Raw genomic sequence first — 25,646 nt, 5'->3', positions numbered from 1 at the left:
TGTTTGCATCCAAGGATCTCCTCTCGCTCGCTGGTTGCGTAGGTGTCTCGCTCCCCTCCCGCGGTTGCCTCCAGCGCGGCCCCTCCCCCCTCGGCCTGCCATCTGGCCGCCTCCCCCTCCGCTCGGTGCCAGCTCGAGCCAGCCTGCAGCGCGGGGCCCGGCAGAATTCCTCGCCTGCCAGCAGCGGCGGCAGCGGCAGCAGCAGCAGAGGTGGGTCCTCCGCCGACTTCTCCGCTTCACTGCGGTGTTCCAAAAACCCGTCGCCTGAGCCAAAAAAACCCCAAACCCTCCCTCCCTGTTGAGTAGGGAAGCCGGGTGTCCATGCAAATGGTGCCGTTTCACGTTTCCATATGGGGGGGCGGGGGGGGGGGAAAGGAGAGACTCCCAAGTCTAGAAGCCTCCGTAAGGAAGTGGGAGGATCTGATCCATTGTGAATTGCAGAAACAAAAGAAACCCTCCTGGTTTAAAAAACATCTTTTCAAAGAGAAAATGGTATTCGTTCTGTTTCTGAACCTCTTATCTCACCATAACCAGTTGCTAAATAACGGAGAACTGAAAAATGCTGGGGTGCCTGTGTGTAATTCCTTCATATATAGAAAGAGTTTTGACATATACTTTCATTTTATTTATTTGATTTGTCAATTGCTTACAAAATAATAGGTATAAGTATAAACATGAATAAGAATACAGAAAATAGGTATAATTAAATGGGGACAATGGGACAGGGACAGGAGGCACAATGGTGCACTTGTGCACGCCCCTTACAGACGTCTTAGGGATGGGGTGAGGTCAATAGTGGATAGTTTGAGGTTAAAGGAGTAGGGGTTTGAGGATGTACATTTGATATATACCGTATATATGACGGAGAAGGGCTGAAAAATGCCGGGGCCGTCTGGGAATATATATATTACACCCCAGCATTTTTCAGCCCTTCTCCGATATGTATATATTTTATCTCCCGGAGAGGAAACCAACAAACAAAATGTGTACATTAAAACCTGAGAAATTGGGTGGGCTTGCTCAGACTGTATCAGCCTTAAGCAAGGTAGAGCTTCTAAGGGTCCTCCAACAACTGTCTAAAGTAATGAGGACAGGCTTTGGGGCCATTTCAGTGATGGCTGAGGTCTCCAAACTTGGCCACATTAAGGCTTGTGGATTTCAACTCTCAGAATTCTGGGATTTGAAGTCCACAAGTCTTAAAGTGGCCAAGTTTGGGGACCCCTGCTGGTAAAGTCACTGTGAAAAAATGACCACAGGCCGTCTCTCCATAGAGCAACCAGATGTTCAAATTCTGCATTCATTGAATGAGGAAGGGTGGGAAATAGGGAATGTAATGGTCTGCTGGCTGAGGAATTCTGGAATCAAAAGTTGCCAGGGTTGATAAAACACTGGTTTAAAATACTGATTTAAGACAATAAATGAATGCCACATGGGGCCACTGTTAAAAGGATATAGCGGTATCCTGGGGAATGTCTGCAAAAAACGACAACCAAAAGGAAAAGAAAAAGATGCGATTAGAATCACTTTCTAACATGATGTAGTCCTTTAAAACATTAGCCCAGATTTAAGTCTGCCCTCAGCCATGGAAGCTAACTTTGGGCTAGTCACACTCTTTCAGGCCAACTTAACTCACTGGGTTTTAGTGGAGACAATCAAAGCTTGTACTGCACTTAAATATAAGAACCTAACATAAAAATATCATATTAGCTTAGTAAAGACTAAACATGTTTGTTTGAATGACAGTATTCATCCAACATGCTCAGCTATGATGTACTTGATGTATTGAATAAGCCACAGTTTATTTTATGAAATATACTAAAATAGAAATATTAGTTTACTAAAGTCATGGCTAGCTTCAAGAAGGTAAGCCAAAAACAAAAAAATTATCTCTATTTTATGAATGCAGTCACAATGTATGGAAGAAAGTTCAAGAAAACAGGATAACTGAATGGAATGGAGCAGAGCTGGTATTCAGAAGGTTCTGACCAGTTCTGGAGAACCGGTAGAGGAAATTTTGAGTAGTTCGGAAAACAGGTAAATACCACCTCTGACTGGAGATTTTACAGCATCCTTCCCCTGCCATGCCCACCAAGCCATGCCCACAGAACCGGTAGTAAAAAAAATATGAATCCCACCACTGGAATGGAGTATCCTGGAAGAAAGTATCACTAGTTATTAGTAACTTGAATAAAGGTAATTCATCTTCAGACATTTTGTTGCAAGAACAATTATTTCTGCATTTAATTTTCAGTGTCCCCCAACTTTACAGTGTGTTGTGCTTTGATTAAATTTATATAAATAATAATGGGCCATTGTTTTGGGTGTGGTCTATTATAGCCATATTTCACAACCTCAGCAACTTTAAAAAGGGTGGACTCCAAGTCTCCAATACTCAGAATTGCCAGGCTGGCTGGCAAATTCTGTCCACATATCTTAAAATTCTTGAAGTTGAGAAATACTGGTCCATCGCCCAGCTAGGCTGTTTCCAAAATCCAAAGGACCGTGGGATGACCTAGTCCTAGACATATCTAGAAAGCTCTTTTTGCTGCCATCTACTGGTGGTCTGGATTTTCAATTACCACAGTATACTGTATTTATTGTTCGTTTAGCAATGTTCTGTAGGAGGCTTAGGTCTCTTTAAGAAGGGTCTGCTCCATTGACACTGCTTTACTAGTCACTTTTGTCTCCATATTGGATGTGTCCCTCTTCCTGATGGATCACTAAAATCAGAGAGTGAAAGGACTTCCATCTGATAATCTTTTGGAAGAGATCATCCCAGGTTTTCAAATCTAGCAAATCAAAACAGTGCAAAGCCAGTATGGCTCTGTTCACTGTAAAGAACAGCAATTTCCTATGCTTTTCTCTCCATATGAAAAATAGGGAGGCCTGGTTCTTTCCAAAAGAGACTTTTGGCAGCAGATGCTGATAGTAGGAACGAGCAATGGGATAATAGCAGCAGTTTTCTACATGGGCTGCACTGCTAAGGTTGCTCGCAGATGCAGTACAGGTTGCTGTCCAATTGTCAGATCTGAAATAGATCCAGTTGCCAATTCAGTTGATCTATAGGGAATGAGCATTTGTGCACCATTTAGTATGTGGTTCAGGGAGAATACTTTTGGCTGTCCATGTATACCTTCTGGGTAAGTTGTGCTGAGGACAAGTAGCCATAGATTTCTCCATGTCTTTATCCCAGGCACTGGGTAGGATTTTTATCAGTGTAAGGAGGGTGAGGTTTTCATGATGCTGAGAAAGCATAGGGACCAGTCAACCAATATAGCTAACTAGTCTCATCTGGCAAGCAAACCAGCTAAGCAAAACGGTGACCATAAGCACAATGAAATAATTGATGAATGGAATAAGCAGCACTGTTATTTGATATGCTGCAGTTAAATGTACTTACATCAAGTTAGTCTTGGATACAGGGCATTCGTGGATTTTATTTGGAAATGGCATGTTGCTCTGGGCATCATGATTAATTGCTTAACTTGCAGATGGATTGATTTTTTAGTTTAGCAACAGTCCTATATGGCTTGGTCTTGTTTTTGTTTCATAAAGACCGACAGACAAACACACCCACATCCACACACCACGAAGACTCCCCCGCTTATGGTTTATTCAACAAATAAAACTGAGGAAATAATGTCTTAACACTAAGTGTAAATCCAATATGTGTGTAATTAAGGTGCTATTAAATGGAAAACTGGTGTGAAATTGTAACAATAAACCATTCTTTCCCAGTTTCTTCACTCTGATTTTGTAGCATGTAGTTTTGTAAGTTTATTTTTTAAAAATTATTTTGCTATCTACTTGGGGACTTTTATGAATGAGTGGGTATTTATCTTAAAAAGAAGTAAAACACTAGTAAGGTCTCAGGATTTGTCTCAAGCTGTTATACCTGAAAGCTGGCATTTAAAGAAAGTCATTTTCAGCAGAAAGTCTAAGAAAGGCCTCAAAACCATAAGACCAGCTGCTAGTGGTGGACTAGAATAGTGGTCGCCAACCGGTGGGCCGGGGACCACTGGTGGTCCATGATAAAATTTTGGTGGTCCTCTGAGAAATGTCCCCTCCAAAGCACTCCCCCCAAAGCAATTAATCCAGGCTGCGTGGGAACACAAGGCTGCACCACCCACATGGCCTACCCACCCACTGCCCCAATCCTTTGGCCAAGTGCAAACCTTACCTTGAGTAGAGCCACGTGAGCTGGAATGGAAGGTAAGACCAATGGTGGGGGAGGGAAATCCGCCCTGGGGTGGCTTGCTGACATTGGTAGGAAAGTCAGTCTCATATTTCAGAGCTGCAGTAGTCACAGGACTGGCCCTTTGGTCATCCCAGAGAAGCTCCACCAGTCCATGGCAGACCGGTGCACCTGGGTGGAGGAGCAGCTGCTCCAGGATGACCAAAGGGCCAGTTCTGTGATTACTGCAGCTCTGGAATATGGGACCAACTTTCCTACCCAATGTCAGCAAGCACCGTCAGTCAAAATTCATATTAGTGGTCCGCGGGATTTAAAATTATGAGTTTGGTGGTCCCTGAGGTCCAAAAGATTGGTGACCCCTGGACTAGAAGACTAATGACAGTCTTGTCAGATGCAAGAAATCAGGAAGCAAGGCGGTTCAGTAATTACAGGTTCATTGAATGCTAACAAGAATCTGAAATACTAAGGGCCAAAGCAAACTGGTGATAGATAAGAGTCAATAGAATTTAGGGTGGGCAAGACTTAGATCTCCTGTGGTTATGAAATGTCAGTTTGTTACAAAGAAATCACATCCAGAAAGCACACAGAGATAACTGATTCAGCAGGATTCATTAACTTCTCTTTATATATAAAATAACACAGTAAATGTACAATACCAGTGTAGGTTCTTCCAATGTGGTAGAGAGTTACAGACAAAAACACAAGCTAAGGAGACAACAGCAGAGATGAGTTTCAGTTTCAATTCAGCAGACAGACTAGTCCATACTAGTTTCATTTTAGAGCTGAGCACAGAGCTAAGCCATGCCTAGACTCCTTCCTAAAGTTTCTGTTCCCAAAACAGCCCTCATTGGCTCCAGTTGCCATGCCTATTCATTGACTGACCTTGTTACCATGTCTCTGCCAGTTCATGAATATTCTGAAATGAAAGGATTTCAAACTGATGACATGTTTGACCCTTCCCTTGAGCTCAGCCTGATTATCTCTTACAGTTCTTCTATGTTTATACATATACTACTGTCCATATGAGAAACTATGTGGACTTCAGAGACCCCATTTCCTGTGCTCATTATGCTTACCATATGTGCTCAATGAATTTTCATGGCTTTCATTACACAGAACAGAATTCAAATTTGTGCTGCAAAAAACTGGACCACTACTTGATGATGGCAGATGGTCTTTGGTAGCTGGGGCACAAAATCGATGGAGCATAGACAGATTGTATTTTTGTGGTTTATCACCTTGATTTTTGTAGAATGCGGTAAAGATTTTCTGTGACAAATGTAGAGAATCCTTTGTCCTTTGTTTATTAAAAAGAACACCCTGAATGTCTCCAAAATAATGGTACTAGCACAATGGCATCTCTGATGGGGATCTGCCTTTCCAGTACATATACCATGTACATAATCAGGCGATAAGCAATTTGTAATTACAATTACAAACTGGGAAGAAGGCCCTTATTAAACGGAAAATAGACCAGAACTTGATCCAGATATCCTAATGGACAACTATTTATGTATAAGCCAGACATTTGCTGCAACTGCCAGAAAAGCAGGTTAGTATCAGACAGATGGTATTGAGGTCATGTGAACAGTTAGTACTGCTTCATACTGCATTAAAGAGACTATACTTGGAATACTGTGTCCAATTCTGGTTGCCACAATACAGAAAAGATGCTGAAGCCCTAGAAAGAATGCACAAAAGAGCAAAAAAGATGATTAGGGGAGTGGAGGCTAAAGCATATGAAGATCAATTAATCTGGTCTAATGAAGAAGAGTACTAGAGTTGACATAACTGTTTAAATACTTGAAGGACTGACACAAAAGGGCTGACTTACTCTCCAAAGCATCTGAAGGCAGGACAAGAAGCAATGGGTGGAAGATCATTAAAACAAGATCTAACTTAGAGCTACTGGTAAGTAGAAATTTTCTGACAATGAGAACAGTCAATCAGTGGAATGGGTTGTCTCCAGAAGTTGTGGGTGCTCCATCACTGGAAGTTTTCAAGGAGGGTTTGGACAACAATTTGTCTAGAATGGTACAGGTCTTTTGCCCCAGCAGAAGATCTCTACAGACTCTTCCAATCCTGTTATTCTATGTTATATGATCTCCAGAATATTTCTTGTCATAGAGGTGAAACTCGAAAAATTAGAATATCGTGCAAAAGTTCATTTATTTCAGTAATGCAACTTAAAAGGTGAAACTAATATACAAGATAGATTCATTACATGCAAAGCAAGATAGTTCAAGCTGTGATGTGTCATAATTGAGATGATTATGCTTACAGCTCATGAAAACTCCAAATCCACAATATCAGAAAATTAGAATATTGTGAAAAGGTTCACTATTCTAGGCTCAAAGTGTCCCACTCTAATCAGCTAATTAAACCATAACACCTGCAAAGTTTCCTGAGCCTTTAAAAGGTCTCTCAGTCTGGTTCAGTAGGAATCACGATCGTGGGAAAGACTGCTGATCTGACAGTTGTACAGAAAACCATCATTGACAACCCTCCATAAGGAGGGAAAGCCTCGAAAGGTAATTGCAAAAGAAGTTGGATGTTCCCAAAGTGCTGTATCAAACACATTAATAGAAAAATGTGGAAGGGAAAAGTGGAAGAAAAAGGTGCACAAGCAGCAGGGATGACAGCAGCCTGGAGAGGTCAGGAACAGTGTTGGGGACTTTCACAAGGAGTGGACTGAGGCTGGAGCCAGTGCATCAAGAATCACTGCACACAGACGGATCCTGGACATGGGCTTCAAATGTCGTATTCCTCTTGTCAAGCCACTCCTGAACAACAAAGAACGTCAGAAGCGTCTTACCTGGGCTAAAGAAAAACAGAACTGGTCTGTTGCTCAGTAGTTCAAAGTCCTCTTTTCTGATGAGAGCAACTTTTGCATCTCATTTGGAAACCAAGGACCCAGAGTCTGGGGGAAGAATGGAGAGGCACACACTGCAAGATGCTTGAAGTCCAGTGTGAAGTTTCCACAGTCTGTGTTGATTTAGGGAGCCATGTCATCTGCTGGTGTTGGTCCACTGTGCTTCATTAAGTCCACGGTCAACGCAGCTGCCTACCAGGAGATTTTGGAGCACTTCATGCTTCCTTCCACAGACGAGCTTTATGGGGATGCTGACTTCATTTTCCAGCAGCACTTGGCACCTGCCCACACTGCCAAAAGCACCCAAACCTGGTTCAATGACCATGGGATTTCTGTGCTTGATTGGCCAGCAAACTTGCCTGACCTGAACCCCATAGAGCAGTGGTTCCCAACCTTTTTTTTGCACCGCACCCCTAAAGAAATTTCACTCGAACCTCGCACCCCCTGAAATAAATAATAAATAAAAATGCCAACATATAGCCAATATCCTATTATTTACCTGGACTTTTCTCGCACCCCCTGGAATATCATCTCGCACCCCCAGGGGGTGTGAGCACCCCAGGTTGGGAACCCCTGCCATAGAGAATTGTGGTTGGTCCTCAACCCTCTTTTCTCTTCCCATATTGCACACCAGGCAAACTTGTATCCCCAGAAGACTCCTCCACCCCTGGGCTCCCAATGTCATTTTCCTGCAGTGTTGTTGAAAAGGTGCAGCTCCTTGCAGAGGGACAGAAAAGGAAGGAAGGGGAAAGTAAAAATAGCTCAGCAAATGCTTTCTCGTTGACACAGCTTGGTTAGAGCATGGGAAAACAAACAGAAAACTCCATCTAACAGTTTCACATCTAAACAACGGTTTGCACATTCCTCCTGTGAAATAACAGATTTTCCATGAAGGTTTAGATAATGCCTCGGAAGAGAGCAGGAACGAAAACAAATTATGTACACCTAGTGGATGTCAATATTTTGGTCCTTCTCAGTTCTCACATTGTAGTCATTCGGCACACACAGATTGGCTATATTCAGAAGAAGGTGTAACAGTGCTTCCTTCCATTAATAACATCAGAGCACATTCGGTGAGGCAGCCCTCGCTGGAGCTCTGGATGTTGCTGTAGTGACGTGTAGAAGCCTGAGAGATAAAAGACAAGGCTGGAGAGAGAACAAATATTTTGAAATCTGGATAGTAATTACCTTCAACTTTACAGGTTCCTGCGTTTCATTTATAGAGACTCAGCTGCATTTGGAAGGGAACATCTTAATTTATTTGGAAGCAAGTCCAGTTTGTTTCAAGGGAATTTATGGAAGCTTTTAAAATACATATCCTTAAGTATGTTTTGAGAAATAGGTGTGTAGCCATAGGTACACACCATGCAATTTTGGTATATTATATGCGATGCTCCAAAGTAGATATGGAAAGGTTGCTTTGATTTTTGGTAAATATATTCAATTTGGGGGTGAGAGCAAGGGGAATGATGCCTAAAATGAAACACGGCATGCACAGGATACACTACTAAGGATGTTTGTTTTGTGAATTAAAATCTGGAGCAGCTACTTCACTGCAAATAAGTCTTTCCTCAAGATGCCTTTGCATGCTGTAGTTTTTCTGCTGCAGGAATTTTAGTTTCCCAAGATCAAGCTTCAGTATATTATCTGGGAAAATTAAATTCTCTCTCCATTTGCATCCATTGCTTTACTTGGTGACATAGAGTAAGTACGTGGGTATATAAGTGTCATGAACTACCAGCTAGTGCTATTGATGCATTTGGTGATCAGAAGGTTACAACTTTCTAAGTTGCCCATTTTGTGATTTTAGAGATATTTAGAAAGATATTAGAAATAGGTTCAAGGATGCTTAGGCTTTGAGAAACGTGGCAAACACGATTAAAGCTATTATGGCAGAATGCCCATCAATTTCATGAACTCTGACAATATGGGTATTTCTTTCCCCTATATTAACCCACCCATCATCCACAGTATCATATTATTGACGTCAGGTTTAGGATAATGTAGGTGTAACATGAAAGGAAATCTTGTAGTTTTTATTTTTCATGAAAATACCAGTGGGAAAATGAACATAAATGATGAGATCTTAAATATATCAATAGTTCACTTAGACTGACTCCTTTGTTAAAGTGATCTTACATAGGCTTATTAGTTCAGTTTTGATCCTCACTTGGAAGCATGAAATTAACCACAGATTCTTATATTTGAAACAATCATAAAAAGCAGAAAAAGTGTATTTTCAAAGTCTCAATAGTCATTTTGACCATCAAGACCGAGCTTGGAAATATGAGTGCTATCTAATAGCCACTAGCAGCTAAATTACTTTGATTCATACTACAAGCCATGCTCCTTTTCCTTAAAAACTAACCTAGAGAGGTCCACTCAGATATATAACAAGCAAGGCATTTTTCTGAGTAGCATATGGATTTTAGATCTTTGTCTTATGCTTCTCTTGAACTGTTTTGTTGCAAAATCCTTGATCTCAACTAAGTTAAGTTAAAGCACTAGTGACACCAAATTTGAAATACTGCATCCAGTTCTAGTTCACAAACAATATAATACAATACAAATACACTGAGACCCCAGAAAGAATGCAGAGAAGAGAAAAAAAAATGATAAGGTGTCAAAAATGGTTAAATGATCTGCTGAACAATTAAGGGAACTAGATATGTCCAGCCTGAGGAAGAAAAGGATTAGGGGTGATGTGATAGCTATTTGCTGGTACTTAAAGGTCTGCCACAGGGAGAAGGGGGTCCAGAGCATTGACGACAGGACAAGAAGCAATGGGTAGAAGCTTGTTAAAGGGAGATCCAATCTGGAACTAAGGAGAAATTTCCTGACTGAGAACAATTAATCAATGCAACAGCTTCCCTCCTGGAGTTGTGAGTGAACCATCACTGGTGATCTTCAAGAAGAGTAGAGAGCCATTTGTACAAGATGCAATAAAATCTTCTGCCTTGGGTACAGCTGGACTAGAAGATTTATTTATTTTATTTTATTTATTTGTCAATTGCTTACAAGATAATAGGTATAAGTAAAAACATAGTTATGAATGCATGGATACGTATAAGAAAAATAAAAAAATTATAAAAGAAACAATAGGACAGGGATGGTAGGCACGCTGGTGCACTTATGCACGCCCCCTACAGAACTCTTAGGAAAGGGGTGAGGTCAATAGTAGACAGTCTAAGGTTACAGTTTTTGGGGTTTGGGAAAAAAAACCACAGTCAGGTAGAGTATTCCAGACGTTGACCACTCTGTTGCTGAAGTCCTATTTCCTGCAATCAAGTTTGTTGCGATTAACCTTGAGTTTGTATCTGTTGTTTGCTCTTGTGTTGTTATGGTTGAAGCTAAAATATTTATTGACTGGTAGGACATTGCAGTGTATGATTTTATATCCTATACTTAGATCGGACTGAAGGCGGCGTAGTTCTAGTTTTTCTAGGTCTAGAATTTCAAGCCTGGTGGCATAAGGTATTCTGCTACAAGTAGAGGAGTGGAGAACTCTTCTTGTGAAATATTTCTGGACTTTCTCAACTGTGTTAATATCAGATACATAATGTGGGTTCCAGACTGATGAGCTGTATTCAAGTATTGGTCTAGCAAATGTTTTCTATGCTCTAGTTATTAGTGTAATATTACCAGAGAAAAAGCTACGTAAGATTAGGTTAACAACTCTTAATGCCTTTTTGGCTATGTAGTTACAGTGGGCTCTAGCACTTAGATCATTTGAGATGAGTACTCCAAGATCCTTGACAGAGTTTGGATCATCAACAAGGTCTTGACTATTCACCCTGTATTTTATTTTCTGATTTTTTTTTTGCCAATATGTAGGACAGAGCATTTATTTGTTGAGTTTTGAAGTTGCCATTTGTTTGACCATTCTGATACATTGTCAAGGTCTTTTTGAAGGGTAGCAGTATTGTCTGTGGTGTTGAATAGCTTTACATCATCAGCAAAGAGAACACAGTTGCTCTTGATATGATCACAGAGGTCATTTATGTAGAGTATGAAAAGAGTTGGTCCTAGGACACTGCCTTGGGGACACCACAGAATTTGATAGGACACTCCCAATTTTGACCATTTGTTGTCTGTTTGACAGGAATGCTTCTATCCAGTTATGCAGGTGTCCAGAGATACTGTAAGATTTTAGTTTTAGAAGTACTTTGTCGTGTACCACTGAATCAAAGGCTTTACAGATAATATAATAATAATTATAATTATTATAGATAATATAAGATGTTCAAGATTCCTTCCAGCCATATGATTTTATGCTTCTAAAATGAGATCAAATTTTTGTGTATAGGTTGTATTGGGAAAAGTTGAGTGTGATTTTAAAATTGGAATAACATCCCTCATTGATCATCACTAGGTTGGTAACCCTCCTCTGATTGCTGAAATAGGATTGGATAGACAAAAAAATAATGATTCATCGAACAAATCAATCCAGAGGTCTCACTTGAAGCACAAGTGACCAGGTTCAAATGATCATACTTGGGACACATTATCATTTTGTGAAATGATATTAGGCAGTAACAATAAAAATAGATAATTGAAATCTAATAATGCAGTTGGATTTCCAAACAAAGTTTTCTCATGTAAACTAGGAATACACAAGAAAAACAGCATGTCCACCTCCAAGTCACAACCCAAATCTATTTACATGCCATAGTGTAGTAGATAAAGAAGCTTGCATGCTGGTTGATGACTGAGGTCCTATAGCTCTTAGAAAATATATATTTCCAATGAAAGGACTTTTCTCTGTCAGTTGATTTCAATTTCTAAGAATAATAAGGATTTCCTAATTGATGGGGAGCACTGGAACTGATAGGAAAACATTGGCAGGAAACTTTTTTTTTTCAGTATTGCTTTACTCAGTCAAGTAGTTTTACCTTTGTTTACATTTTCTTTCCTCTGTTTCTTAGTTTGTGTGGTGCTAATGATAAATAACGCTTATATGTAAATCATCTGTGCCTCTATATCTTGGCTTAAAAATATATTACTTTCAAGTGCTCACTTTATTTTGTTTCTTAAAATAAACATCCTTTACTTTTGATTAGCCCAGTGTCATAGTTGTAATAGTCCACCTCTCTCTTGAGGGTGTCAAACTCAAGGCCCACGGGCTGAATCTGGCTCACAAGGTGCTTAATTCTGGCTCGCGGGGCAGGACTGGCCTGCGGTGCTTCTGCCACCAAAAATGGAGCTTGGGAGGGCCTTTGAACTGGTAAATTGGTTGCCGTAAAAAAGCATAGTAGTAAAAATGGTTGGGCACAACCATTTTTAGCAAATCCTAGTAATTGTTAGTAATCACCTTGTTCCTTTCTAAATCTACCACCAATTGCAATATTATCGGTTTATCTTTTATTTTTTATTTTATTTGTCTTTGTCTTTATCTTTTTTTTTTACCATTGTTGTTTTTAATGCTTTTATTTGTAATGCTGGTCTGTGACTGTAATAAAAATGGATCGACTGTTCCTTTCTAATGCTTACAGTCCCAATTCTTGATGACCTTTTCTGGGATTTTCCAGATACCAATGTCAAGCCAATAAGTCTCTTTTATCTTTGTCTTCCTCGGTCATCCTGGGTTTCTCACCTTTCCTCCAGCGTTTAAAAATATTGAAACAACATTAGTTGTTCACCAATCTTTCCCTGTATTTCAAATATCACACCTGCCACTTTTTTAAATACCTTGGGTTGGAATCTACCTTGCCCTGGAAATTTGTATTAATTCAAAACAGCTAGATGTTATGTCCCTACTTTTTTATCTATTTTGACCTGGATTTCTCTTCTGTTCTCCATCATGTGTCTTCTGATAAGTTGGACTTTTTGTGAAAAGGCAAGTACAAAGCCAGAATTCGAAGCATTCAGCCTTCTCCCTGTTTCCCCTATCTTGCCACCTTCTACAACTGGCAGACTGACCACTTCCTTGCATTTCTTTTTCTTTTTTAAATATCCAAAGAACCTTTTCTTTGGTTATATTTTGATATTCATTGCAAGCCTCTTTTCATTCTTAACTTTAGCCATCTTGATTCCCATCACGACAGACTTGGGATAGTCCCTAATAGTCTTTTTTTGTTATATACTGTATCTTTCTTCCATTTTTTAAAATGTCATTTTGTTTCCTAGTTTATCGAAGAGTACTTTTTCCAGGTAGCCCTTGAGTTATAGACCTGCAGCCATGTGACCAAAAATTTGGGCAGTCTGGCTGCACTTACAATTTCAGTGATGATTCTGCTCCATCTACCTATATCTCTCGCCCTATCCCTGCATATTAGCTCTCTTCAGTGGCAGTAATGAAGCAGGGGCCGAAGTAAAAGCCTGGGGCCTTCAGCAGACTCCACCAGTTGCTATCAACTTTGGGCTTCTGCTTCAGCCCCAGTAGTGCTTCTTCTTCTGAGGAATACTATCCCTCAGGCTCTGCACCGTGACCAGCCAACCCAGCACCCCAGTGCAAAGCCCCAGCTATCTCACTGTCTTACGCTCCACTTACCTTGCCATCCTGCCACATCCCCTGGCCCACCAGTCCTATTGGCCTGATGCTCTTTGCTGCCCTCTTTCATTTAACCCCCAAAACAATTGTCCCAAACGTGCTTTTCCAAAAGGCAATTGGATTATCTCAGAGGCTTCCTTGAAGAGAACTAGTGAAGCTCCTTGGAAGAGAAGCTAAATATTTTTCAAGGAAAAACCCAGGAAAATCCAGTTACCTTTTGGAAAAGCACCTTTGGGACAACTATGTCCTGTATGATTGAGAATCTCCATATACACCAAAGCAATTTGATGCCTGGTCACAAAATAATCACTCCCAATTCAAATAATTACTAAACTGGTAAAACACAGATGAAGCCAACATGCAATACCGGGAAGAACTAGAAAAATATGAGGATGCAATTTCTGATAATTAAGGTATTTTATTTTTCCTTAAGGCCAATAGTAGACATTTACAAGTTCTACAAATGTTCATGAGAGGCACATAGTTTTGACCATAAGTTGTTTTTCTATCCAGTAGAATTAACATGAACTTCTATTCCCGTTTTATTATTTTCCACAAAGATACAAAATGAGTCATGTTACTGGACACACAGGATTAGTTTGCAGGTGTTGGTAGCATTGGCAAACATTGGGTACAATTTAATTAGGCTGCTGAGTGTACTTTGGGCTTTTTGTAAACTAGAAAGTTGCAAGTTTTTAGCATTAGGTTACCAGGTATCAGATTTTTCATATTAACAATTAACAAATGAAGCCAGGAAGATGATCAGTGTTGGAAGTAATCAGTTAAGAAGAATCTCTGATACTGTGTTCACATCAGCAGTACCAGGATTATAGTTTAGGAAAATGGACTTGAAGGTTCTTGGCTCAGGCATTGTATAGCCTTTTGCTGAGGGACTTCTGATAAACGTGCTACAATATTATTCAATAATATGATGATTTTTAAAAATGATACCTATGAGTTGTGAATATTTAAGTCTGCAGTCCATCTTAGATTTGAATAAGTCTCTGCTAGTGTAAATTAATAATGATAATTATAAACTTAAACAAACCCCACAGGATGGGAAGAAGGAATCAGTCTTTTGACGCTGGAGGAGGAAATCTTTGGGAGTGGCACAGTTCACCTTGCTAATGGAAACTACGGCACACATTCTGGCTTCAACATTGCCCTAAACAACAAGGTTTTTAAAATCATGACTAAACTCCAGTGGCTTCATTCACATAAAGTTCCAGCAATTGCAGTATGGAAAAATACAATCATATCTCATACAGTTGGCCCAAGATACAATTCAGTATGCCATCCCTCTATGTTTGCTTCTGTAACATCAGCTACACCAAATGAATGGTATAGGAAATGATGTTATTTCTGCTTGTCTACGGGTAATGCCGTGAAGATCTCTAGTCAGAACATAGTGCTGGGATTACAACTGGAATTCTTAGCTGGCATCCTGCCTAGACTACTAGGTGATATAATTCAAATTCATCTGGATGGCACTACATTGGAAAATGACTTCAGGAGACAAGCCAGCTTTAGTCAAATGGATGTTTACTTTTTGGAATCCAATGATATTTGAAATAATCCCAGAGACCTTCATGTAGGCAGAGGTGTCAAACTCAAGGCTCAGGGGCAGATTCTGGCCCATGGGGTGCTTAGATCTGGCCCGTGGGGCCACCCTGAAAACAGCAAGGGACTGGCCCCTTGGTGCTACTGCCAGCGAAAATGGAGCTCCATTTTCACTGGCAGAGGGTTTCAGGAGGCAGTCTGGCAGCTTGGGAGCTCATTTTCACTGTCAGAGCTCTCAGGCCACCACCAGGGCCCATGACACAAGTGACGTCAAGCTGGCCACGCCCACCCTGGCTGCGCCCACCGCACTTCCCCAAGGTCAAACACAACCCTGATGCGGCCTTCAATGAAATCGAGTTTGAAACCCCTGATGTGGGATCTTGTAAAAGGCAGTGTTAAGTATCGTTTATGTTCTTCTATTCCTGTCCTTTTCTTTTCCATGCTGTCACAAAGACAATTCTGGAAATCTGTACTGCAATTTTGTCAGAGGGAGAAACTAGTAGATAGAGATCTGGTCTCTGTATTCAGTTCATGGCTTGCAGCTGTCCCATCTGCAAATAGTTTTTCATCCTGCTATGTGTTATTTGGAGAATAAAAAAACTTTGTGAATGTAAGTCTCCCTTAACAGCATTTTTATCAGTTGCTTTGAAATTTTGAATGAAAAATGCCTGCACTTGTTCTGTCTGCCAGAAAAAGGAGATAAGAAAAATAATTGCTACTGAGGATATCAATTTCAGAAAGGAAATCTCTGTCCTGTTTTGTAATTAATGGGCTTCTATGTATCACCTGCAAAAAGAATCAATGGGTGGACAAAAGGTTTTCTAACCCATCCATTAATGCTGTTTAATGTTAATGTTTGCCTCCAATATCTACATGTAATGTGACAGCAGAATTAAATAAAACTGCATGACCTCTAATGGAAAGAGTATGAAACTTATGGCAAAACAAATACGGTGAGGAGCCTGGCTTTCATGAGCATGAAGGAGTTAATCCTGGCAGGGTTTTCATGTACGTCAGAGCAAGGTTTCTGCCTGTGCAGCACTTAGCTTGGATTGAAAATTTTTGTTCCTTTTTTTGTTGTCATTAAGATTTCTTTGCGGTTGGCAGTTCTCCCTCTTTTTATATTACCCCCACCCCATACCCAAGAAAATACACTAGGGAGACAATCATCTTTATCTTCCAGGTTCTATGTTAATCAAGTTTTTATCAAAGCTTGAAACCACGGGGGGGGGGGGGGGGTAAGGGGGGGAAGGAGAGAATTACAGTTTTTAATTCAAAGGAGAAAAATAAAAATGCTTTTAATGAACAGATCATGTAAGGATTCCTAGTTTCCTGTGGATCCCAAACATCAATTTTACTTGATTTAATTGAGGAATTGTAGACTTGCAGAGTGGTGATGTTGTAAAAGGCTTGGATGTCGTTAAGGAACAGATCTAAACTTTCAATATGCATCTGATGATATAAAAATATCTGCATGACAGTGTTTAGGAATAGATAACCTGGTACGTTGGACTCCAGTTCCCTTAGTTCCTTGCCATTTGCCATGAACATAGATGGATGAAATCTGTTCAATGTTGGACAATGCTAGGACAAAGATATTCACAGAGCAATTCTTTTCAGTTAATGTTTCCACTGCAAAATGGTATGATTTGGCAGATTTACAGTTCTTTCTACAACAAGCCATTTATTAATATTGGAGTTTCTTCTTTGGCTGATTTTTAAAAAAATCTCCAATGTTTGGTATCTCCAACTTCTCTGCTTTATCCTAGGTGAAGGGTGTCAAACTCATGTTCTCATGGCAGCACCATGTGATGCATCAGGACTTTTGCCCCCTTCACCAAACTGAGGGTGGATGTGGCCAGCGCATGACACAGCCAGCCCATGGGCCGGGAGTTTGATAGCCCTGTCCTAGGTGCATAAGAAATAATGAGCGTAATATTTACTGGACTTCTTTCTCCTATTTATTAGTGTCTTCTTTTCAGATAGGACTAGATCAATCCTTTAAAAAAGGCTGACACATTTTATTCTTAAAGCTAATTTAATTTGTGGATCAGCTAATTGCACTAAAACTCTGAAACATATTTCTGAAAACTCTATTTAAATTTATCAAGGAAAGGATTCATGAAATAGGGTACCAGAAAAGGTGGGCACACTGGCATATCCTTTATGTATAGTTAAGCATTAAACTTGCCTACAGCTGAATAATATAGCAAGGAAATTCACATCTAGAAGAAGAAAAAGAATGACCAGTCAAATTAATGATTACTGGCCAGCTTCTAGTGGATCATGAGATACTTGAGGCCTCACCAGGTACATCTTGTGTGCCTAAGGAAGATTCCATGCACATCACAAATTAAATATTGCCAAAAACTTGTGTAGGATATTCTGGGTTTGCACTTGTGTTTGTAAATTCAGAATGCATTAATGAAGCAGAAATACGGAATGGACAACCTGCGATTCTAAGGCTGCAGGCAGTCCATGGCCTACTTTCAAAATCCTCTGAGGGTTTAGATTTTTAATATGAGATACCTGTCCCATTTCCCACGCCTGCTGCATAGAATGTCAAAAAGACAAAGAGAGAAAAAGAGAGATTTCGCAGGAAGAAAAAAGCTTTCTTCATCTACTTCAGCCCCCGAGGAACTCCACTCACCCCTGCTTAAAAATCAAAACAAAGAAATAATCACAAAATGGCATACATATATGTATGGAAATGAAATAGAGATACCTTTTTCTCGTTTTAATTCAAGTAAGCAGTAGAAGCATTCTCCTATATTTAGTTATTGGAGGTAAGGGAACTGCCCATCCTGTTTTATGCAGGAGTATCTATTTTTAGGGTCTTAAAGAAAAAAAAAATGATGCTAAATATGGATTCAAGCTGCCACCTGGAGGATTCCAGATATGTTGGCAGCTATTTTCATCACACTGTTGTTCAACAGAGAAGAGTAATTGGGAGAGTGAGAATGCATTCAGGGTTTCTGAAAATCTTTTTTGTGTGTCACCTTGTTAACTAGAAACTGATTTATGAAGATATGTTTCTGTATTACTGCATTGTTAGGTTGATCTTTTTTAGGAGTCTCTCATTACTAATGAAAGTGAATATAAGAATGATTTTTTTTTCTGGAAAAATGATACTGGACTCGTACAATGTTTTTTTTTTAATACATTTCATATTATATATTAAAGTATGGCACTTTTGTTTATTTAGTGTATGGCAAATACATGGACTTATAGTGGTTCAGATGTTAATGTCCAGTCCATCCAGCCATTCAAGGACAGGGTGGTCTATGAAGAAAAAAAATCAGACATTGAGCTGGTGTAAGCTCTTGATGGACATTCAGACACAATGTGATGGATATTTTGTCAAGGAGCACCAGTCACACTGAAGGGTAGAGACAAGACCCCATTTAAACAATGAGTCATGGCAGACACCATGTTGGGTATGGATCTTGTTCAGAGCAAGAATCGACCAATGCTGGCAAGGTGTGGCACTGATGGAGACAAATAGAGCAGTTACTTTCACAAATAATTATTTGTTGCCCATCATTATATCCAAGTTTCCTTCCAAATTTCAGTGAAATCGTTTGTTTTTTGCTTGTGTTCAGTGTCTTTTACACACAACTGGCCTTGAAAAATGTCTGGAGATTTAAGTTTATACAAAACATGCAATATCTAGATTCCTGAAGAGGTTAGCTCCATGTCACATGAAATTTATATTTTTATGTTTTAGGTTGCTATTTTGCATATAGATACCTCAATTTTTCATTGTTTTAAAGGCAGCATGTTGGTTAGAAAGATTTCAAGGAATGGCTGCAGATTAGCATTTGTATCAATGGACTCTATGTATATGTATACAAACACACATAAACTGTAATCATATTGATTTCTCCTCTGCAAAATGCAGTACGTGTATATATTCCACTTGTGCGTGGGAATAAATCTAACTCATCCTGCTTCTTCTTTTGCTAATCTTGCATTGTCCAGTACTTTCTGCATTTTTACATTTCTTTTCATATTTTATTTAAAACCGGAGAGTTAATTTTCCTGCTCTAGACACCAAAGATGAAACATGTACATTTATATGCTGGATTAGGCAATACCATATTTTCAGATTTCTCACATTTTAAGAGAGCTCTGAAGCATATAAATTGGCAGTTGAAGAATGTCAGTATTTTAAACTTGATACTTCCTTAGTAAGGAAGAGACAGTATGTGAGGTATTGAGCTATCACAATTAAAAATTTTAACAGGTTCTTATCAAACTGTATTTGAATCAATCATTGAAAAATCTGGGACTGAGTAAAAAGCAAACATTGGATTCAAATTAATTCAATTTAATTCAACTCAAATTAAGAGAGTACCAAATTGAGCTTTCAAAGTTTACCAATGCAATAGAATCTAGCTATAAGAGAAATACACAGCTTTTCCTTACAACTGAGTTTTAGATAATGCAGAAAATTTTCCTATGAATTTGAATTAACTGATTTTAGTCAAGTTGCATATTACTAGTCTAGAAATGGAAAAGCAATGTGGAAACTGTTAATGGTGGGTTAACAGTAGCTGCCTAGTTTAATATTGTGCTGAACTGTGACTTCACCATGATTTAATATACAAATCACAATTGGCCAGAGTCATGCCTTGTGTACAGCTAGAACTAAACAAATCATCTTAATGTGTTTAGTAACAAGTCCCATGGCTCTTTTGTAGGCCAAATCAACTACAATAGCAAAGATGAAACTCTACTAACTACTTTTTTCTTTGAAATAACTCTGTAACTGATTCTTTCTTTTGAATGACATTTTAGATCTTTTATCATGAAATGAACAATGGAGTTAAAATCAAGGGATGATTCTACATGTGTAAGAAAAAATAATCTCATACCATGAAATGTGTATATTAATAAAGATCATGGAATGTAGAATTCTGGGCTAAGATACTAGTGTATCATGTAGCACACATTTCACCATAAAAAAAAAAGAATCAAAATTCTGTTTATTAATAATTATTTATTTTTGCTTCAAGTTTTGTGCCCTTGTTGATTCAACAATGAAATCTGCAATTTGGTCCTTTTGTTGACCAAACTGGATGCTGATTAAGAAACAGACCACTTGTCCTACTTGCTAACATGCTCTCTCTCGCTTAAGCATTTAGACATACAGAGAACATGTGTGCATATGCCTTTAACATTTGCAGTTTACATTCAGTTGGGTAAAAGAATTAGTAAAGAACAGGCTAAAGGCTGCAAAGGGCTTCTAATATATAATGGATTAAAAGAAACCTTTGAAATTACCTTTCTTGTTTTTCTTTTTTCTTGTAAACCATAATATAAATGATTTCACACAATGTTGTTTTCACTATTCCCCCCCCTCCCCCCAATAAAAGCAACAATAGATAGAAGGCTGCTTTTTCTTAAAATGTACTAAAATGATTTGCAATCTCCTGCATTATCTCAGTATCTTTCTCTGACTTGGTAATACTAAAGTATGGAGTGAATGAAGAAGTAGAATATGAGCTCCTGATGGATGAAAAGCTAATTATGCTTTCCTCTTACATATAGTGTCTGGTGCGATGAAGTGCTTTGCATTTTCATAGATGTGCTAAGACAAGAAGCAGATTAAATTTTATGCTGGCATCCATCAAATATTGTGGAAAATCTAATGATGTCCAGGACATAGGCACATGGAAGTTCTCTGGGATCAATATTTATTTATACAATTGTCTGGTATAACGTTTACTATAGCTTCTCCAAAGATATTCTTGCTTCTGAATAATACAACCAACCTCCAATTCTTACTAGAAATAGTATTTTCCAATTTCTATTAGCTCACTTCATTTCAAGTCTATCAATGAACAATGATTTTGCTTTCTTGAGGGAAAAAAGGAAGAAGATTGTAATATTTAAGGAGAATGTCTTTCGTTTTTCATGAGTAAATGACATTGAATGGCACGAATTCGATTCTTTGCTGGTGCAAATTCAGGCTGAAGCTTCAGTGTAGATTCATACCACCGCATTGCCTTCTCAAACTCCTCCTGTAGGAATCCAAGATCCAAAATGATCAGCATTCAAAGTAACTCACATCTTACAATGGTATATACCAGACTTCATTAAGTTATTAGGGTCAGATTGCTGAATCTTAAAGTATCTTCAAGTACTGCAATATTAAGCCCAGGCAAATGAACATAACAAACAAGATTTTCTTTTTTTTAATAGAGTGCTTTTTCCCTGTCTTGGTAGAAGATTATGTGGATTTTTTTGCAATAGAATAATCTATAATACTTCAGTGCAGAATATAAATATAAAGGTTCAACTACAAAGTGCAATATTGTTACTGAAACTTTTAGGCTACAACTCTGCAAGTATTAATACTCATTACTTTATTAGAAACATATTTTATATTTCCTCTAGCAGCCCAATATGGCTAATTAGCCATTAGGTTAACTTAGTGTTAGTGAACAAACTTGTTTAACTCTTGAGCTTAAATATTTCTTCTCCCTTTTCTTGGTCAAAATCCAAACTGTATACACTTCCACTTCCTCAATTAAACTTCCACTATCTCAGTTAAATTAAACCCTATTTATTATTATGCCCAAACTGGGAAGAAATATCTACTGACCCATACCTAGTTTTAGTAGGCATCTGTGAACGTGCGCACAAGGATTCTGAACTTGCATATTAGTGCTACTGGAATATTCCACAGTTAAAGTAGTTTTGGTGGGAGTCCTATTGTCACACATTTATATAGCCAGATGTAGGTCCTTCTTCCTCTCCATTTAAAAATACCAATGGCAAAACCAAGAGAGTGAAAAGCAATTACACAAGTAAGATTGTGAGGTTATGTGAATTCACAGATGACCACTAGAAGAAGTACAATTAAAATAGGTAGCTAATTCTTCATTACATTCTGTATGAATGATGCCAATGATTCTGTGCCTGCCTCTAAAAACCAATATTATGGATTTATGAATGGAAAAGGCTGTGTCCACTGAAGCAGCCCCACAAAGTTCAAGATGCCTCAGGATACAGAAGTGGCACGGGTAGCTTTTAATACTCGTTGGTCATGCATTTGAGCCAATTTGTATCACAATGTGATGGGCTGAAACTGGGAGGAACCTGGTTCAATCTGGGTTGAAACCAGCATTCCTTTCCCATATTTCCTATGGCAAAGGAAGAGGCATATATCCTTTAGGAACAGTGCTGATTGATGAAGGCAGAAGACTACACCTCTCATGAGGCGTATCAGAAGAGATTAGACTGCCATTTGTCAGAAATGTTATAGGATTTACTGTTACGTGGGGGTTGGACTAGATGACCTACAAGGTCCCTTCCAACTCTGTTAATCTGTTAAATGGCTCCAGGAATTACAGAAGAGTCAGTGTTGCCAAGATTGTGTTTCAACCATGTAAAACACGTTAAGAGAAGCATGATTAAATGCCAGTAATATGATTCTTTATTCTAACAGACTGCATATCATATGGGGATTCCCTGAAAATTGAGAGTTTGTGTAATTTATGAAAGATTTAAACAATTAGGTTTTGGTCTCAAAAAGAACAGCCTAGGGGACAGGTGAAGATTTAGAATTCAAATCCAAGAAAAAAGACCTCATGGATGCTGAGAACAACTCATCCTCTCCCCAAATTAAGGTATGGATGAGAAACCCAAAGCAAAGTTCAAAAAGTTCTGATATTCAAATGTTAAATTGACAGATGGGGTGCAGTTCACTTTACTGAAAACTTTCAGGATGGAAACATTAAAAAAGAAAAAAATATTTTCTTTTACAAACTGCTATTATGTGCTGTAGATATGGACTGTGGTCTCCTGTTTTTAAACTTCTCTATCACTGAGACTCAAGATGCTATAAAAAGACATGATTCAGAATTTAGAAATTATTTACTCACCATTGCTACATAAACATTAGCCAAAGTGAAATGATTGACGACAAAGTGTGGAGCAATTTCTACTGCCATCGTAGCCACAATGATAGCATCATTCCAAAGCTTTGCATTGTGGAAGATGTTTGCCAAACTTATGAGAGGCACATCCTGAAAAGAAGAAAAGTAGAACAAATTCAGTGAGAGATTTTTTAAAAACAGGTATTTAAAGAACCAGCACGGTATATTTATGTTCCTGATACACAGATTTTAATCAATAAGGGAAAAAAGTCAGCTGTTCAATGCAAAACTTCTCCTGTTTCATTTAACCAACAAAGTGTCTATGGAAAAATTTCTGCAATTAATATCAATCAATTCAATTCATGAAGATACGAGGATATATTTTTTAAAAATGACACTTGAAAAATCAGTTCATTTTAACATGATAGATGGATCTTAACCTTGTTCCATCTTGTTAGGGAAGTAGGATTATAGTTCATTCAAAATGTGTTCTTTTGTCTATTGTAAACCTAAGACACAGAATGAGACTGGCATTCAGTGGCATTCACTGCCCCCTCCCTACTGCAATGCATTCAGCTCTAATTTGTACTTTGAATTCCTGTGGCAACTTTTTATTTGGTGCAGAAATAGAACAACCAATAAACTACCCTGCTTTTGTGAATGAAGTATTTCTGTATTCCCATTTTCATTTACAGTATATATTTTATCAAAGTGTCGATGACAGTCCATATATTTTCTATTCCATAATTAATTTATATGAGCATCATTCTAAAATTCTTAAAACCAGTAAAAGCATATATATTGCTAAACATAAAATGAAAACGTCTGTGTCTATAATGACAGACATATTGTCTCCAGTATTATTACACCCACCTTCATGTAATATGGTGTGTGATGTAAGGCTTGCCGCAGGCAATCAATTGCTTTCTTCCCTTGACCTTTTACTCGCCAGTAAAGAGCTGCCATGCTGGAAAGGATCCAAGAAGTTTGATTCTGCCACAAAATACAAGAAAGAGGGAAACGGTCACCAGATGTCTGACTATATTTGTTTTATGCTTTCATTATTTTTCACTATAACTCCAGTCTTACTCAAATGTCTAGAAGCTCAGAACACCTCTTTCTTAGTAAGTACACTTTGTATAGAAAGCCATACTGTCAGAGGATGTATGTCAAACTTTATTATGGTTACAAGTAATGTAATTTTTATTTCAAGATAAAAACTTTGAATTTTGCTTAGCAGAGAAATACTGCCACTTTGTGGTGATCAAAAACCAATTCCTTAAGAATCTGTTTTTGAACTAGTGGGTACATTTGGAATGTTGAAACTTTAGTGATGCCACTCTCAGAATGGTTCCTGAAGTATTAGAGCTTGTCCATCCAATCAATAGCTTACTAAAATGGGAAATAAAAAACACTGCTATACTAAAATGTAAACTGGTGACCAAGAAGTTCTCCAAGAACTTCAGTACAAAGCAAAGGTGGAGTCCAAACCCAAATAGCAAGACATATATTTTACCAAAACACCATTTCACAAAAGGCAAGCAGCCGGAAATACATATATTGAAGCAAAACATCCAGCTACACCAAAGAGGAAGGTGAGGCATGTATGCTGCTCACAGAAAAATCAAAGCATAAAATAGACCAATATCAATAAATCTGCACTTATTCCACAAACAAATCAGTGGAAAGACATCCCCCTCTATTGGCGTTTCAATCTAGCCTTTTAATACCCCAAATCAGGCATCTGGATCCTTACAAGTAATATAAAGTGCTGGCTAAATATTGTATCTGGGATTGGGTTTAGCTAAGCAGTTGTGGTTTCCCAGTCTTGAAACACCTCTAGATCAGATGCAACCATATCCAACAACATTTCTTTGAATCAAGGCAACCACAAGATCTCATTTATCTCCAGAAAGAAGAGGGCCAAGGGCATTAGGTCACTACATTCCCTATATGCCAAGAAACAGGTTACGTACTGAATATCAAAAAGGGATTTACATATTATATTAAAATATGAATTGGAAAAAACAAGCTTTATTAAATTGTAGATTACTTCATGCTGGCACTACTAATCTCTATTTCTGTGGTGGAATATAGTCTGGATTCCCAGGAGGAAGGGTCTGCATTCCAGAGGACCAAGAGACAGTTTGGTTGGAAGGTAAGAGGATCAATACAACTCCTCTCTAAGAGTTCTCAGAGTATATTTTTAGTTTGCTTTCATTTGGCAAGATTCTATCTATAGGTGACAAAAAATAAAGGAAAGTACTTTGAAGTAACTCCGTGAATCTTCTTTGGTTTTTGGAGACTGACATTTTCCTTATTATTTGGACACTCTACTTCAGTATAAACATTGCAGTAAGGAGGCTGGTGCTAGAGTGTCTCTATCAGGTATTATGAAGAAAAACCCATCTTTGCTATGATTGTATTAAAGACAAGTCATTTTTTTGAAGTGAGAAGCTCAAAGATGATATTGCATTCTGGATGGTTTTGATCTTGTTTCCCAGATACCTATTTTTTTCTAATTAGCAAATAAGCAGGAAGATGGATCAGTTCTAATTTGATCTGTAGAAACCAGCCTTTCCCAACTTTGTTCTCTTTACGTGTAGGCTTGCCACTTGGCTCTTACTGTGGCAATTTGGGGAA

The 25,646-nt window shown here is 38.5% G+C and overlaps 1 protein-coding gene and 1 long non-coding RNA gene across 3 annotated transcripts in view; one reads left to right on the top strand and one right to left on the bottom strand.

Moving 5' to 3' along the window:
• On the top strand, window positions 1-25,161 carry LOC148128168 (uncharacterized). Its single transcript, XR_015740947.1, has 3 exons — window positions 1-210; window positions 1,907-2,034; window positions 25,052-25,161. It is a non-coding gene; the product is annotated as an uncharacterized LOC148128168 (long non-coding RNA).
• Window positions 20,100-25,646, bottom strand: part of TTC17 (tetratricopeptide repeat domain 17) — a 45,566-nt gene continuing 40,019 nt past the window's right edge. For both annotated transcript variants that reach the window (XM_026707343.2, XM_026707336.2), the window contains exons 23-25: window positions 23,877-23,996; window positions 23,010-23,153; window positions 20,100-21,143 (exon numbers count right to left, since the gene is read on the bottom strand). In XM_026707343.2, the coding sequence (XP_026563128.2) occupies window positions 21,012-21,143; window positions 23,010-23,153; window positions 23,877-23,996 (396 nt within the window). In that variant the 3' untranslated portion in view covers window positions 20,100-21,011. The remainder of the gene's footprint in view (window positions 21,144-23,009; window positions 23,154-23,876; window positions 23,997-25,646) is intronic.

The sequence above is a fragment of the Pseudonaja textilis genome, chromosome 1 (assembly GCF_049901715.1).
Source record: "Pseudonaja textilis isolate UNSWEBS1 chromosome 1, rPseTex1.2, whole genome shotgun sequence".
NCBI lineage: Eukaryota > Metazoa > Chordata > Lepidosauria > Squamata > Elapidae > Pseudonaja > Pseudonaja textilis.
The sequence above is the reverse complement of the archived record's forward strand: the minus strand, read 5'-3'. Positions and strand labels throughout refer to the sequence as shown.